The sequence below is a fragment of the Electrophorus electricus genome, chromosome 26 (assembly GCF_013358815.1).
Source record: "Electrophorus electricus isolate fEleEle1 chromosome 26, fEleEle1.pri, whole genome shotgun sequence".
NCBI classification, from domain to species: domain Eukaryota; kingdom Metazoa; phylum Chordata; class Actinopteri; order Gymnotiformes; family Gymnotidae; genus Electrophorus; species Electrophorus electricus.
The window spans coordinates 10611230-10628762 of record NC_049560.1 but is presented as its reverse complement, the minus strand read 5'-3'; the positions used below and the strand labels follow the sequence as shown (position 1 = coordinate 10628762).

At 42.3% G+C, this 17533-nt stretch overlaps 1 protein-coding gene across 1 annotated transcript in view; it reads right to left on the bottom strand.

The window, feature by feature from the left end:
• Positions 1-17533, bottom strand: part of ly75 (lymphocyte antigen 75) — a 21201-nt gene extending 3668 nt beyond the window's left edge. The window contains exons 1-34 of the mRNA XM_027018339.2: positions 17320-17533; positions 16151-16519; positions 14847-15020; positions 14057-14212; positions 13435-13551; positions 12469-12612; positions 12155-12355; positions 11751-11923; positions 11522-11629; positions 11335-11423; positions 11049-11215; positions 10590-10795; positions 10132-10274; positions 9965-10046; positions 9703-9774; positions 8618-8735; positions 8337-8372; positions 8076-8245; positions 7894-7961; positions 7724-7800; positions 7487-7623; positions 7270-7378; positions 4637-4791; positions 4307-4436; positions 3977-4209; positions 3670-3829; positions 3308-3469; positions 3052-3174; positions 2017-2202; positions 1697-1920; positions 1299-1479; positions 869-1027; positions 488-610; positions 176-337 (exon numbers count right to left, since the gene is read on the bottom strand). Coding sequence (XP_026874140.2) covers positions 176-337; positions 488-610; positions 869-1027; positions 1299-1479; positions 1697-1920; positions 2017-2202; positions 3052-3174; positions 3308-3469; positions 3670-3829; positions 3977-4209; positions 4307-4436; positions 4637-4791; positions 7270-7378; positions 7487-7623; positions 7724-7800; positions 7894-7961; positions 8076-8245; positions 8337-8372; positions 8618-8735; positions 9703-9774; positions 9965-10046; positions 10132-10274; positions 10590-10795; positions 11049-11215; positions 11335-11423; positions 11522-11629; positions 11751-11923; positions 12155-12355; positions 12469-12612; positions 13435-13551; positions 14057-14212; positions 14847-15020; positions 16151-16519; positions 17320-17419 — 5014 coding nt within the window. The 5' untranslated portion in view covers positions 17420-17533. The remainder of the gene's footprint in view (positions 1-175; positions 338-487; positions 611-868; positions 1028-1298; positions 1480-1696; positions 1921-2016; positions 2203-3051; positions 3175-3307; positions 3470-3669; positions 3830-3976; positions 4210-4306; positions 4437-4636; positions 4792-7269; positions 7379-7486; positions 7624-7723; positions 7801-7893; positions 7962-8075; positions 8246-8336; positions 8373-8617; positions 8736-9702; positions 9775-9964; positions 10047-10131; positions 10275-10589; positions 10796-11048; positions 11216-11334; positions 11424-11521; positions 11630-11750; positions 11924-12154; positions 12356-12468; positions 12613-13434; positions 13552-14056; positions 14213-14846; positions 15021-16150; positions 16520-17319) is intronic.

Here is a 17533-nt window from a genome sequence, read left to right as displayed (position 1 = left end):
TTCAACTCAACCTGAGGCATACAATGTGATCCACTATCAAATGCTAAATCCCTGACTGTCTTGTGTATAAAGCCTATGCCATCACTACACTGTGCTAAGGATGTGCATGAGTGTGTGGGCATGCATACATCTGTGTGTGTGCGCGTGCGCATGTGTGTGGCCCTGGATCACTCACTGACTGGTGCCTTGCACACAACACGGCTGTGGCTCTCTGTGCAGTTGGCCGTGCTCCACGTCCCGTTCATGGAAACCAAGACAGCACAGCCCAGCTGGGGCTGAAAGTGGGCCCAGTTGGAGAACTCCATAGAGCTGCCATCGATCCAGCTGGTGGCTTTATCTGCACATTTCACGGGATTATCATCAGTGGCTTGCAGCACTGCTTCATTAATCTCCGCATGATAATAATAGCAAATAATCCCAGTGTGTCGAGAACAGGAGGGAGTACAGGGCAAAGAGCAAAATGGGTTCTTGCTGGAGTTACTGTTACCTGTAGAGATGGTGTTAAGACCCAACCAGACGCGACTGGTGATGAAGGGGTTTTCAGCTACATGTCGTGTGACGAAGTCATTCTCGTCCATGTTCTGAATGGTTAAAAGCTGAGACGAGGAATCTAGCAAACCAAACAAGACCCATTACGCAGAAAATGAATCGTTTAACTGAAGGACTGACAGATCGAGAGTGTTTCCTTTTACACAAAGAGAAACCTGCTTTACTTTTCCTCTTGAAATGGGGGAAACATTTATACTTTCCATACATACAGAGAGAAGTTCTCACATGGTGCTCTATGGTTGCTACATTAAGCATACTAATGTCATGTAAAATGCTGGAATCAAATTCACATGAAAGTCACACTGTGACCAAACTGTACCCAGTTTCTCACAGACTCTCCTGGCATCCTCCATGGTGTAAATTGAATAGTTGTAGAGGGTCATGTCGATGGCATAACAGTGAGCTTCATACTGGAGCCATGAAGCCTGCCCATCACTCATAGGACAGTTACTGCTGAAACGAGTCGATGTTTTAAGATCTGATAAAATCAAAAAAACAAAACACCACAAAATAAATGCAATACACAGTACAAGGCATAAACAGAAGCCAGTGCTTTCTTAATTAATCTTAGTAGGTTAAGCTTCACAATATTTCCTCAAAGTAATAATAATGTTTGACAGAACTAGCTATTGCCAGGTTAACTGAGAGAGCGCGCGCGCGTGTGTGCGTGTGTGAGAGACATGCTGGTTACACCAACAAATTTCTCCTGCAAGTACATTTATGTGTATGTATGAATGTGTGTGTCTTACTGCTGATAGTGCGGTAACAGATGGCTCCTTCCAACTCAGCATAGCAGTTGACAGCGTACCAGCTGCCTTTAGAGTCCACGTACACACATTTCTCCTCAGAGACAGAGCCAGTACCCATAAACCCTTGAGGCTGGAACTGCAATGACGTCCCATCTGACCATTCATAGGGCCAACTGTTGAACTATAGGAATGGACAAGACTCCAGTTAACACCAACCATTCATTCATTCAACATGTACAAACATTACATATCCATGTACCCATATATTAAATCCTTAACATTATTTTTTATTTTATTCATAAATACAGAACAAAAATAACAGTCAGTCAATAGGCCATCTAACCAAAAAAAAAAAAAAAAAAAAAAAAATGAAAACCAGTCTAGACCCGATGACGTACATCTTGCCTGGAGAGGCCAATCCAGAGGGGGAATCCATCTCGTTTAACGATCAGAGCCATGTCTCTGTTGACGGTCTCATTGTGAACGCTTGCAAGATGGTCACCATCACGCCTACATTCCTCCAGGGCCTGATACCAATTCACTTTCTTGGCGAGCACACGGAAGTTGTATCCAGGTGGAGAGTCCACATCTATAGGCCTCAATCGGTATTCATCTTTGGGATCTTGAGGTAAAACAGACAAACACTGAATATGTGCTGGTTTGAACGAGAATATGTTCATTCCATTCTCAAAACCACAACTGTCGATTGACGTCTTACCATTTTCAATTTTGCACACCACAATGGTCCTCTGCTTGAATTGTGCAAAAACGCGCTCATCCTGGATCAGGTCCCACTCTCCACTCAGACTGAGGCCAGCCATGAAAGGCTCGGTTACATTTGGTCTTCCAGATTTCCAATTGGAGTACTGAACGTTGGTGTCATCATACCACTTCATCTGATTACCTACAGGAAGCCAATAAGAAGAGCATGGAGCATGTAGCACACCACCTCAACTACCCCTCACAGCTGCTTTAAGACAGAACATGTAACGGTTGTGCGAGAACTGTAAATAAGCACCGACATCGAAAGAGAAATGTTCCACAAATCTTTAAATGTAAAACTACATTATTTATTTTAGTACATTTCTACACTGATAGCTATGCCATTTATCCTAGTGAATTTCTACATGTTATTTATATGAAATGCATTTCTAGATTACTACAGTGTAGAGATTCTACATGAATATCTGTGTCATTTATTAGAGTGAATTTCTACATTTTTATATGAAATGCATTTCTAGATTAATAGATACAGTGTAGAGATTCTACATGAATATCTGTGTCATTTATCCTAGTGAATTTCTACATGTTTATATGAAATGCATTTCTAGATTAATAGATACAGTGTAGAGATTCTACATGAATATCTGTGTCATTTATCCTAGTAAATTTCTACATGTTTATATGAAATGCATTTCTAGATTAATAGATACAGTGTAGAGATTCTACATGAATATCTGTCATTTATTAGAGTGAAATTCTACATGTTTATATGAAATGCATTTCTAGATTAATAGATACAGTGTAGAGATTCTACATGAATATCTGTGTCATTTATTAGAGTGAAATTCTACATGTTTATATGAAATGCATTTCTAGATTAATAGATACAGTGTAGAGATTCTACATGAATATCTGTCATTTATTAGAGTGAATTTCTACATGTTTATATGAAATGCATTTCTAGATTAATAGATACAGTGTAGAGATTCTACATGAATATCTATGTCATTTATTAGAGTGTAGAGTCTACCTTCCTTCTGTCTGTACATCCCCAGCCACACAAACTTGGCCAGGTCTTTGAAAGGCTGAAGCTGCGTCTTTATAAATTCGTTCTCCTCCTCGTTTCGAATGGTCAGGATATCTCCCTTTCCAACTTAAGGCATGACAAAAACAAGTCTAATGCTTCAATAAGCTCTCACAAATATCACATAAACAACTAAACGTTTTAATTAAAAGTCATGAATTAAAATCCATTGTTGCTATAGGCAACAACCGGTCTCTCGTACCAAGGACCTCGCATGTTGTCCGGTCACTGTTCTTCTCCTGCTCCTGCCACCTCACAGATGCAAGCAGAAAAGTGTAGCAGCTGTTTTTGAACGGGATCCAGTTGGGTCCGTTGTTCTCATGTGGACATTTCATTACATCTTCAGAAGGTGTGATGTGCTCATCTAGTTTATCATTAAAGACAGACCCATGTTATCACAAAAAGCACGATGTTGCATAACAGCCTAATTACTGTACTGAATCCATCCCTTGTCAACCGAGTGTCTCAGCAAAGTTCAAACTGCTAATTTACTCCATTTCGTTACTCTGATTGCCGACATCTGAATAAAAGTGATAAAAACAAAACCAGTCTCAGTGCTCGTACCGTGTGGGCTGTGGCAGAAAGCACCTCGCAGCTGTGTCTCACATTCCGTGGCCTTCCAGAAGCCATCAATATCCAAGTAGACACAGCGCCCTTCAGTGACCTCCGGGCCCCAGCGACTGAACACAGTATGGCTGTGATCCGTCCAGTGGTACTGCTCCTCCTGGACAAACAACATGTGGATTTTTAAAGCTTAAAGAGAATCCCAATGGGTGAAAAATCACCTTCCTGCTTGAGCATTTCAGCACTGCCACAAGGCGGTGACAGTGTGGGTGTGTAGTGTGCCCACATGCGAGTCACAGACGCTTACATCTTCACTAAACAGTCCAATCCACAAAGCATGGCCAACTTTGTTCACATGCACAGTGAGCATAGCCTGCAGGTAGGTGTTGGGCACGCTTGCCAGGTCCATGCTGGACAGCTTGCATGACTCCAGAGCTTCGTACCAGGTCATGTTGCTCCCGTTCTGCGCCAGAACCACCATGAACGTGTGATCGCTGGCTTGGAACTTGTAGTCTGTCATAACTGCAGACTCCTGCTTATCTGAGATAATCAGAGCAAATCAACACCAAAAACACCTGTTGTTTTTAACAGCACAAGAAGCTAAAGTTTAAACTCTACAATGGCAGGACAGTGTTACCTGTATAGTGTTGACACATGGTGAGATTTTGCTCATCAAAGCAGGATGTGTAATCCCAGGTACCCAACATGTCAGAGTGGACATCGTTATACATATAGGCACATAGTTCCAGCCTGCCCTGTTCAAATCTCTGACATACCAAACAAAAATATAAGCACATTTCATGCTACAAAATTTGGATAATTTAATTATTGATGAATATTCAAAATGTCACTGAGGTATTTTGCACATTGTTGATGATGATGATGATGAACACAACACTGTTAGAGCGATGTTTTGTGAACTACTGGCATCACTTCCAATATGTTGGAGAGAGAAGAAACCACTTGCATTGATATGCATGGGCCGCAGCTGACCATGGAGCAGGGGGTTAAAGTTGAGGTATGTGACTGGTGAACTGTCCACCCACTGTGTGTCATGAAGCCTCATCATCAGACCAATCCAAAGCTTCTGTGGTTCTACTGCTAAAAGACTGGTGATGAAGTCTGTGGAGTGGATGTACGGCGGGAGTGAGAGGCCACCATAGGCCAGTGGAAGAAGAAACTACAAACTTACAGTGGGAGTTTAGAAACTTGAGACTAGATCAATACTGAACTTCAATCAACATTCATTTGTTATGATGGTTAAGGTTACAGTAAAAAGTTGTCAGCCTATGTAATCTATGCAGTAAAAACAAAAGAAAATATTTTGTGGCCAAAGGCTGAGACACAAATTTTGGTTTTCACAGTTTGCTGCTTCAGTTTTTATGGTGGCAATTTGCGTTAACTCTAGATTGTGACAAGTGATCAGATGAATAGAAATTAATTGCAAAGTCATTACCTGCCATGAAAATTTACTTAATGAGGAAAAATTACTGCATTCCAGCCACTGCATTTCAGAACTACCACAAAATGGCCTGCTAACATAATTTCAGTGATCTTCATGTTAGCTCAGGAGAAAGTGTTATTGAAGACAAGGCAGCTGATATCACCGACATGCTGATTAGAAGAGCAGACTGGTTACTTGAAAAGGCTGGTGGTGCTTGATGTTTTCTTCTGGTAACCATGGTTACCTGCAAGGAAACATGTGCAGTCATCATTGCACTGCATCAAAAGGGCTTCACAGGCAAGGACATTGCTGCTTGTAAGAGAGCACCTAAATCAACCATTTATCAAATCATCAAGAACTTCAAGGAGAGTTGTTGAATTATAGTGAAGAAGGCTTCAGGGCGCCCAAGAAAGTAAAGCAAGCGCCAGGACGTCTCCTAGAGAGGATGCAGCTACGGGATTTGGTCACCACCAGTGCAGAGCTTGCTCAGGAACGGCAGAAGGTAGGTGTGAGTGCATCTGCATGCACAGTGAGGAGAAGGTTTTTGGAGGACGGCTTGGTGTCAAGAAGGGCAGCAAAGAAAAACAAGGACAGACTGCCATTCTGCAGGAAGTACAGCGATTGGACTGCAGAGGACTGGGAAGCCATTTTCTCTGCTGAAGCCCCCTTCAGAATGTTTGAAGCATCTGGACAAATGATTGTTTGGAGAAGAAAAGGTGAGCACTACCATGAGTCATGGCAACAGGCTTCTCATCCAAGGGTGTGAGTTTGTTCAAAATGTGACCTATGAACACTGCCAAGAATAAGGAATGGTATCAAAACATCCTACAACAGCAAATGCTCCCAATGATCCAGGAGCAATTTGGTGATGAACAATGCTTTTTCCAGCAGGACGGCGCACCATGTCACAAGGCAAAAGTGATAACTGAGAGGCTTGGTGAACAAAACGTTGAAATATTAGGTCCATGGCCTGGAAACTCCCCAGATCTCAATCCCATTGAGACCCTGTGGTCAGTCCTCAAAAAGAGGGTGGACAAACAAAAACACAGAAACTGTAATCGACTCCAAGCACAGATCAGGCAAGAATGGGTTGCCATCCGTCAAGATTTTGCCCAGAAGCTGATATCCAGCATGCCAAGGAGAATTGCAGAAGTCTAAAAAAATAATAATTGCAGAAGTCTTAACAAAGAAGGGTCAACACTATAAATATTAAGTCTTTGTTTAAACTGGATGCATATGTCAATAAAAAGATTTTAAAACTTGTACAATTATAAGCGTTTAATTATAAGCACCACTGTACCATATAAAAATCTGACAAAAGTATCTAAAAAAAAAAAAAAAAAAAAAACCTGAGGCAGTAAACTGTGAAAACCAAAATTTGTATCAATCTCAAAACTTGGCAACGATTGTAGTTTATTTTGACAAAATAATTTGATTGGGCAAGAAACATTCCATGAGTGCTGATAGAGTATAACAGCACTGGGACTTTGAACTATACATGTATCACACTATTAACTGTTAATTACATTAATGATTGATACAACTATGATTCGATCTGAATCGGTAAACGTGATATTACTTGAGGTGTAGCTATAGTTACCATATACAACCACATGACCTATGTATCGGATCCTTGGACATGACTTATTTAAATTCATATGCATGCTCATCATATATTTACCCTGTCATTTCAATTAAACATAATGCATCTTTAGACACTACACAAGTTTGCAAACTATTTTGCTTGCATGGCTCTGTATAAACTTGTGTTCTGTTGTCCATTATTTCAGCATTAAATGATAACTAAATAAATTAAATTAAATAATATCTCTTACTTGAGCATTTGAGATCATCAAGCTGCTGTCAAAAAGTGACAGAGCTTGAATAAAAGGTTGAATATCAAGGTTGAAACATGCTGTCTCACATATGAAAGACTAAAAGATCACATATAATTGTCATTGTAATACTGATCTCAAGGTTAACAGGATATCTTCAGAAAATGTTTGCACACTGACTTGCTTAGAAATCTACTAATTGGAGCAAGTCTTCGTTTGACCTGTTTAAGCAGATGTGAACCTGCTCTGGTATTAAATCAACTCCTTTGTGTGCATTAGTGTTACTCCTTTTGGTGAGGGGAGGTTCCAGACATCACTCACCCTGTTCAGCCTGGTCTCTGATGGACAGGAGGGTTCCCCTCAGGGATTTGCATTTTTCAACAGCTGCCTTAAAGCTCATGTACTGAGGGTTTCTAAGTACTGTGTAGCACTGGAAAATGCAAACACAAAGACTTCAGCAAATCCAACCCACTGCACAGGGTAACAGAAAAGTAAATGAGGGACAGTCTCCCTATTAGAGAAAGGCCCAAACATAAACCTTGTCTCTGAAGGCATGGGTTCCATTTTCACATGGCTGGCCGGGATGGTGAGGCTCTTGAGTTCCAGCTTCTACAGATGTAACGTTCAGCGTCTCGCACACAAACGGCTGTTGAGCGGCACAATTTATCTGGAAATCTGTACAGCGAATGTGAGTTAGTGTTACAGGCAGACATTTGACTTGAAAAGGTTAATATTAATAACTATTAATGGCATTGTGGAAAGCCTATTGGTATACCTGGCATTAAGGAGTCTGACTTGAAGGAGGTGCATCTGCCTAAGAACACAGCGTTGTAGAAATGCATTCGAGAGTACCTAAGAACACAGCCATGGGGCAAGCACCTTAGTGCCTAGTACCTTAATGCCTAGTTATTTGGTAGACATATTAAGGGGTGCCCAAAACCTCACCAAAAAGGAACTAGAGGACTTGGTTCACGAAGATCCACCCACCAACTAACATCCTTGGATCCTGCATTCTAGAACAAATCATTGACAACAGAAATGTTGTAAACTCCTGGCCTGCCTGAGTAGCTCTGACACTGCCCCCATCTCTCCCTGGAGCAGGAGTGCGCCGATGTAAGGAGCACTACCTTAAAGAGCTGCTCCCGCAGCCGTCTGGCTGCACTCAAGGTCTGCGGAGCCGCCAACTTGCTCTTGTTGCTACTGCAGTACAAGCTGGCCTCCTCGAAGGACAGCTGTGGACTGGTCACAAACCAGAACTCCTGGCTGTCGATGAACACGGATGAGTCATGGTGGCCGTCTGTACCACATGCGCACAAAGTACAAAAATGAGCCTCATTTAAGGGGAGGAGGGGAGGCACGGCAGAAGAGGAGTCATGGAAGTACATTACCTGGATTGTACCAATCTGGATTGTGTGGTTTTATACCTTAAAAAAAGCAAAAAGAAGAAAAATCTTTAAAATCATCCAGTGTCAAACAGCCTGATATTATTTGGAAAAACATTTAGTTTTCTAACCTCTTCCAAATGGTGTGAGTAAGAAGTATTGGGAAAAAGCGCCCAAACGGGGGCATATTTATTTATCTACATTCTGAACTTATTGGTAAAGCCTGTTGAACCCCAGACAGATATTTCCATAAAAAGAAAGCATTCCCATGTTTGTGGGTGACTTACCCCGGGGGATCTGACACACCCACTCCAGATGAGCGTCACAGTGGAAGGGTCGGTGGTAAAATGGGCGAACTGGAACATGGTAGAAGAAGGGCCATAGCTTCAAGTTTCCTTTCAGTGTCTGGTTTACAAAACACAGATACAGGTACACACACACAAACACACACACACACACACACACGTCTATATGTATGTACCACTCGCAAATAGCAGATGTGGCTGTATGACCCTACCAAATGCTTCCAATGGCTGGAAAATGTTGGACTGAAAGACAACACAGAGGCACTAATCATGGCAGCACAGGAACAATCTCTGAATACAAGATCAATAAAGGCTGGGCTCTATCACATCAGGTAGGACCCCGAGTGGGCTACACACACACACACACACACACACACTATCAAATATATATATATATTTTATATATTGTACACAAACTAATGAGGCAATGACACACCGCAGACCAAAAAACAGTTCTGCAGTGAGGGAGATAAACCAGTAGCCTAGAATGAAGCCCACAGAGGCCAAGGGCTGACGCAGAATCTGAGCTCTTATACAGAGATGTCAAACAGCTGGAACCCACTGGCCAAAAAAACCCAACAGACTCTTCACATCGGACTGTGCCTGCTTTCATTTAGTTTCTACATGAGGAACTGCATACCAGTGTGATGATTACAGCCATTAGTGACCTCTGCTTGGTTCCACTCAGTGATGCTTTTCTGTAACCACCCACTCCCAGCTGTGGCCCTGTGGGAAGCCTGCCATGACTAAGCCAGAGCGCCGTCCACTGATTGGCCAACATGCGCCATGGACGAGAAATGGGTTCCTATCCATTACCATCCCTCCCAGTAAGCCCAGCATACGACTGAAGAGCTGGGAGCAGACTGAACCCCTCACTTTCATCTTCCACTAATGGTTTCTAAACAGTGTACAATAGACACAGAATAAATATTCCACCATCCACGGTTTAACAACAATAATTCCATATTAGCACCTTAACACCCAACAATAAAGTCGCATTTTCTGCAAGTGCCCCCGGTCAATAACACTGGTGCAGTTCTGAATGTGCTGGAATGATCGGAGTTCACCTTAAACGCCGCACAGTCTCTGTTATACTCGTCATCTTCATGGAAGTCTTGGGGAAAGATCATCATGGACACCTATTACAGAGCAACAGGCACTGAAATAAAAATGTCAGAAATCTCTCTGTATGCAAAAGAGGATAAAACAGCAGGCAAGTGGTGTGCATTTCCAGCACTGCTGGAGGACTAAGAAGAGGTAACTGCATCTGCCTAATTGCAGGAGGCTGGGAGCTTTTGAGAGCAGGTGCTGTTGTTATTGGTGACTCACAGGACGGCCATCACTCCACTCCCAGCTGTTGTCGTTGTTTGGATTGCGGCGATTTAACCCCACCCAGAAAAAGCGATCATCACTGCAAGAACAAAGCACCTCGTCAATGTGCCTGGTCATACGTAAATGTACACATGCGTGTGTTCGTGTGTTCGTCTGCGGGGTACCTAATGGACTCTCTCATGATGCTGTGTAGCGCAGTCATCTCCTGCTCCTCGGTGAAGCTGGGCAGATGAGCTCCCAGCTCCTCACAGAAGAGTTCTGCCTCCTTCCATGTGCGCTTGCGACTCAGTCGCTCCTCATGAAACACCTAGACGTGCGCCAGGGTTAGCGGAGTGCACCACAACTACAGTCAAAACTCTACACACAAGAAAACTAACCATCGTGTAAAAAGCCTAATTGAAGTATAAAAAAAAGAATATTTAGTTTTTTAATTGTGACGCCCACATAAAGCATGATAAATACAGCATCCTGTACATCACTACGAATGCATAAATGTTATAAAGTTTTGAGGCAGAAATCTGTAGTAACAGAAAGGCAAGACTGTGGATGTGCAACCACTTCCACTTTACATGATGACAGACATTCTTGCATGCACACGCACCTACTCAGTGCACACACACACCTTGTAGCAATACTTGATTCCCTCTCTGGTGACCCATCCCGGGGCACAGAGGGTTTTAAGATCAGGTGTTGGTTCAGGGGTTGCTGGAGGTTCATAAGTGATTGGTCTCTTACAGATACTACCAGCCTTAAACACAGTGCAGTTCTCCACAGACCACTGACCCACTGGAACAGCCGTGGACAACACTGCACAACCTCCTGCTTTAGCTGTAACACAAACACACACACACACACACACACACACACACACACACACACACACACACACACACACACACACACACACGCACACACACACACAAACAGCCATTAAACACTACTGATCAAACAAACCAACAATACCAGAGTTATAGCTTTAAATAAGCATGTTATAAAATATGGTAGACCAAAGACAGTTTCTCCTGATATTAGAGTTTGCAATTGCCAGCATTCTAATTCCTAATACACAAGTGAGCTCAACCTGGTTCTTGCCATCTCCAGTTGACAAATGCCACTCTTGCTTGTCCGGTCTGGCTGAACCACTGGTACTCTCCCGTTCCCTTAGAGTCCTGCAGACCCGTCCAGAAATACAGTGGCTTACTGCTGATGAACTCCTTCAAGAGACCGCTGACGAAGTTTTGCTCAAACCTACACACATGCACAAAGGCAGCAGGAGGGGAGCATGGGTAATTAAACAACAGACAGAGCTAGACCTGATGATCAAACTTCATTGGAATTCTACTGTTTAAGAGCTGAAAACACATTACCTGTCATTAATGGTAAGTTTACAGCTGTTCTTGTAGGAAACCTCCCGGGTGTCGACCTTGTAACAGGCATTTCTGTACCTCCTCCAATTCTGCACAAATGGAAGCGGAGAAACAGAGAGATAACAGCATTCGTGCTTATTTCTAGCCCTTCATGTCTGCTGAGCAGGAGTTTGTACAGGGGACTCACCTCGTCTTGTGGACAGTCGGCATCTGGCATGCTCTCGTTTACTGTGCCATTCTTCTTACACAGGAAAGAATTTGGTATGTTGCAAGACATCACAAACCATGTGTGATCCTGGCCAGGCAGGGGAGAGGGTCAGAGAAGGCTCAGGGTTAAATCTCCCATGGTGTGTACACCATATCTGTCCCCTTTCACTGACTGAGCAGTGAGACTTCAGGGTAGCACAGTGCCATACCTTGTCAAGGGAGACCACACAGCTTGTTCTGTTGGGGATCAGCAGTGAGGGCTGAGTACGCGCCCAGTAAGTGAAGGAAACTTCTGTTCCGTCTTCCCACCTGAACAGATTGGTGTTGCTATCGGCCTTTAGACCTATCCAAGTGTTCCCTGTATATGAAGCGTTTCCTGCATCTAAAACAATACATATACACATATACACATGCACGAACACACACACACACACACACACACACACACACACACACACACACACACAGAGCATGTTACAAAAGGAGACCTTCATTAGTTCCCTGTATGATTTCATAATGCCTCACAAATGTCAGAGCTCTCGCACAGTGGCACTTACTTTTTTTTTTTTTAGACAATGTGTGACTGTGACTCTGTGTGTGTGTGCGCACGCACCAACTTCAAGCTGTGTGCTGAGGATCTCGACTTCCTCCAGACTGTGAAAGCTGGCTAGCTGTGCTCCGTACTGCACACACTTCTGCTGGGCACCTTCGTAAGACATCTGCTCCCTGGTGTTTGTTCCAAAGAGCCTGTAGCAGAAACGGCGCCATGGGACCCAGCCATCCTCACACTCTGTGGGCTTGTTCGCCACTTTACCTGCACAGAGAAATGGAGAGATCAGCTGGGAAAGGAACAGAGAGACTTCACATATGCTGATCTCTCCCAGAGGCTCTCCTGGAGGTCAGGAGGGCACCGTCTGCAGGAACCACCTGTAGCCTTCGTCTGGGTGGTGTTCTCCTTCTTTTCACAGATGTACGGCAGCTTCATTTCACATCCCATGGCCCAGAAACGCAGGTTCGAGTTAATCACTCCACAGTCTTTTGTTTGCAAGATGGAGCTGCCCCAAGATGACCCTGGCAATTGATACATTCATTAGCCCCCATGAAAGGTTTATTTTACAAAAGTAAACATACTGCTTTCTCCTTACCATAATGCATGATTAAGAAACTTTAGAGGAGCTATATCACCAACAAAAATGACTAAGACAGTCAGTTGGTGTCCCCCCCCCCCCTTAGAAAATACATGGGCAGAATAATTCCCTCACAAATATATTAAGACCCCATTCAAGCAGCTGACTTGTTATTCACACACAGGGACACTATAAGCAGACAGAAGTCACACAAAACACGCATCGTCCAGATCAACAGTGTCCTTGGCGATAATAGTATCCCATTGTTTCTAAAGCAGAATGCCACAGAAAGGTGGTGGGACTGTGCCATCTCTAAGCCTGAACAACGGCATACACTGTGCGCTGTGTAACAATAGCAAAGTATAAAATAGCTTGGCCCCTATAGATTCATGAAACTGGGAGATTTGTTGCTTTTAACTTTAAAAGTAGGTTGAGACCAGTTAAATTGCTCAAAAAAAGTCAATAGAATCCTTTTTGTAGGTACAAGATATACAAAGTAAGAATATTTAACATTTTAAATAAACAATTAGGCAAACAAAAAATTATATAGAGAAAATTCTGCTAAAGCATTTAAGGACAGTAATATACATGAAGCTAAATAAATAAACAAAATAGTAATAAATAGGTTTAATTAGAAATTACTTGTGTGTGATATAAACCACTGCTTCCTATTTATACAGCATGAAACTAAATATGTTTAACAAAGTAATACGTAGTTTTAGCATAGTCTTTTGTAAGGCTTTGGGAAATATAAGACTTGGATTACCTGCTTCCCATGGAACATAAGCTAGTGGTGATCCATCTGACCACTGCCACCCCTGCACCCAGTCCAAATGGTTCAGTCCAACCCACAGCTTATCTGGTAGGTCCCTCCATGCTTTAACTGCAACAGCACATAATAACTATCGCCAAGTGCCAGAGACAAATCCAAAAAGCATTAAAATAATTATTTTATTATGTAAATGTAGTATACTGCCAAACCAACATTTATAGCATTGTTATTTATAGCATGTTTCACATATAAATAGAACCAAAGATGATCTAGGAGACCAAAACTGTCCTGCTGTATGACTTCAAAAAGGTTAGGATGCACAAAATACTAGCCGCCAGTGGTTGTGAGGAAGTGGCAAATATCACATTACAGTGATGAGTCTCAAATGATTCAACATTGGAGAACAGGGAAAGGCAGAGAGAAGACAACAATCAGAGCACACGTATGTGCAGACGTTACCTGGTGAACCACACCTTACATGGTTTACATTAATGAGAAATAAATGTTCAAGTTACATAAACATTTATTTGTATAAACAGAACAGTTAAAACACTTAGAACACCTGCCTGAAGTGTTAAATAAACAAGTAGAGTAAGTATAGTGTGTGCATATTTACATATCTGCAGGTCTTGAACACTTGATACACTGAGCAAGTCTCCACCCTGACTGCGACAGGCATCCCGTGCCTCATGCCAGGTAACGAGGGCTACAGAAACCACCTGGTAGCAACGGCCATTCAGAGGGGGACCCCATAAAACACCACACCCCTCCTCTGAAGAAGGAAAACAGATGTGGGGGTATGACAGAGAGAGGGGGTGGAGAGAGAGAAAGAGATTTTTGATGGAAACACTCATGATTATCAACTAAACTTTACAAAAATCATAGGAAATTTGATTTGATTGAGACTAGATGTTTCTAACTAATAATTCTTCTTTTCTGGTGTTTGCTACACAGTGTTTTACTACACAGTTTTGTGCGTTGCTTCATGTCTAAATATTAAAAGGTATGCAACAAAACAATTAGTTTCACAGGTTTGATGTGAACCAATCTAGACTGAAATTTGTATTTGGCTCAGGACCAGCTAAGAGCACATTTTTTCAAAGCATTTTTTAAAGTATTTTACAATTACAACATTTAGCTGATGTTTTTATCCAAATCGACTTACAATTATGTAACACAACTGAACACAACTTGAGCAATTGACTGTTCAGGGTCCTGCTCAGTGCCCAACACCTGGAAGTGGTGGGACTTGAACTGGCAACCATCTGATTACAAGTTGAGTACATTAACCACTGAGCCTCTATAGACTCATTGTGCAAAGAATTTAACAGCCAACTGCTAACTACCACTTAAAATTGATTTACAGTACAGCATAAAATGAAACTTTTATATGATAAAAAGCTCACCATATTTGAGACAGCTTCCCCACATTTGATCCTCGTCATAGTTATCTGTAGTGGCGCACCACTCTAAAGGATGGGTGGTGTTACCACGGAGACAGCTGTGGTGCCAGGTGCCATTGTACAGGAAGGGGAGCCTGCAGGGTGCTCCTTTAGCGTTACCACCGGTGGTATGCATTGCTGGAAAGACAGGAAATCATGAGTTTATCAGAGCCGGAGAGAGAGAAGGAAAATGTGTGTGCGTGTGCGCGCGGGAGTGTGTATGCGTATGTGGATCTGTTGCAGCTGTACTTAAAAGCTTGGTCACTGCACAAACAATGCCATTCAGTAAAAATAAACAAAGGGAACATAAACCCACTGAAATCCCCAGAAATACTTTGCACCTGCTCTTAATTACCATCTTATTTGGTGCCTCTATCCATAGGTGCATTAGGTGTGTAGTTTTATAGACTACAAAATTACAATCAGATATCTTCTAATGGCTGTATCCTTATAAATATATCGTAATACCACAAGTGACAATTTAATTACACAACAAACATACCAGCAATTCTCAGAAGCAATAAAGACCACCAAAGTTCAAAAGAGAAACCTAAAGTAGATTAGAACTTCTTTCACTACAGTATGCTACCATATTTGGTTTATGAAGTATGACTCAAAACACACGCTGCAGAACGCTGTAAACTCCACTGCACTAGTAGAAGTAAACATAGAGAAAACTTCTAACCAATCACACCTTCTGAACACATACAGGTTTATATGGCGCGCAAAAAGCGTAAGCCTGACAGTTTAATAAGAGAGTTATTATCATACAGACAGTAACAAATAAACAGTCAGTAAATGAGAAAAAATGGTTTGGTCATAGTGGTAACAATGTATTTGCCTGTGAAAACTACAACAATAATCCAATCAACACCAATTGTTCAGACAATGAACTACACAACCATTTGTCATTAATGACTGCAAGTGTCTTTTGGTTCATTTTCAGGTACAACGACCATAACGAGTGCTCACTATATTAGTTCCTACACTATAGTAATTCATTCTCAGATGCTTTTAACAGTCAACTTTCACTTTCCTAAAATCAGCTCATTCACCAAAAGGTCACAGAAAACATCACAGAAGTTTGTCAAGGACAAAACATGTGAGCATCAGTCCGTTAATCTCTGAATACACAGAAATCACCAAAGAAGGACTGGTAACACAGCTGCTGCGTAGCTACACCTAATAAACAGGCAGCTTATCATTGCATGTGTGTCCAGTGTAATTAGTGCACACTTGAGGGTGTATGTGTGGCTAACATCTTTTACCTTGAAATGGTTGATCGCAGATGGTGTCAGAGGTTCCTCCCCTCACCCAGGAATCTGGCGTGTCCCGCTTGGCCATGACGGAGCCGTTGTGGGTGGTGGAGAGCTTCATCTGGTGAATGGTAAGGATGGAGCCGCCTAAGCAGTTCCACCCCGACAAAGGCACGTTGGAGCAGCTGGTGAGGGAGAATGTTTTTGTGAGAATGTCCAGAGCCAGGCATGCTGATGAGCCGGTGTGGAACAGCTGATGCTCTGCGCCCCACTTCCACGGACGGGTCGGCTCCTCCGAACACTCGCCCAGGATCAGAGAGCCCTGCCGCGCCTGCAAACATTTGCCTGTTCCTTCATGCTGGATGGCGAAGGCGTCATCACCTGAAGGAAAAGAGAGACAGACAGACAGACAGACAGACATCAGGGCACCAAATTAAGCGGTTTTGTGTATTTTTGACCTATTTAAGGCCACACCTCAGCGATCTCAAAGTTTACTGATTTTTTAAAATTTTCTCTAACAGATAGAGAAAATCTCAGTTGAAAAAATATCCAACATACAGAAAGACAAACTATTACTGTCTTGAGCTATGACAGGAAATTTCTGTAATTCACTTTAGTTAATTATCTAATAGTTTAGCTGCCACAGTTAGAGATTCTAAAATTAACCTGCAATTTAATCCAGAAAATACATAATTGTACAGTTGTACAGTTGAGCTGAATGCTTCAGAAGTTTACACACGTACAAAATGTCTGTCTGGAATAACCATTGTGACTTTCGTTTTAAAAGTAGAGGTGAGGTTCGATGTTCGGGTCATGAGTGGGAATTTAAAGAAATAATCCATGTTGTCTGACGACTGAACAGGCGTGTTACATTTCAAATGCACATTTCTAATTCCACTATATTAGCTATCTTAGCTATATTTAGGCAAATATGAATTGAAGCTTAGGAGTTGAAAATCTGAAGTATCGAGCTAAAACTGGTAGTTAAACAGGTCGTCTATTATAGTGAAGAAATAAGGCGTTTATATTTCGTCCAAAGTAGTTATTCAACAAACTTTCACTTTACCAAGAAACCAACACAGGGCTTGGGCGCGTCTGTTTGGACAACGTTAAAACAGGTTTTCGCCAGGGCAAACAAATATTGGACTATAACGTAGTGTGGGGCAGGAATGCGATCTTACCCGTCACTATACGCGTCGCGTTACTTCCGAAACGAATCGCAGTCCCTCCCAAAAGTAGACAGAGTAAAGAACACAGCAGCGCTTGGACAGGCTGGCACATTGTTACAAAATAAAACACTTCCTAAAGTCACTCGTCTCCCCCAGGAAAAGCATTTAGCTACAGCGATAAGCTCCGTCACTGACAACTTCCCGTCCCTGGGTAGCTCCGCGCAGC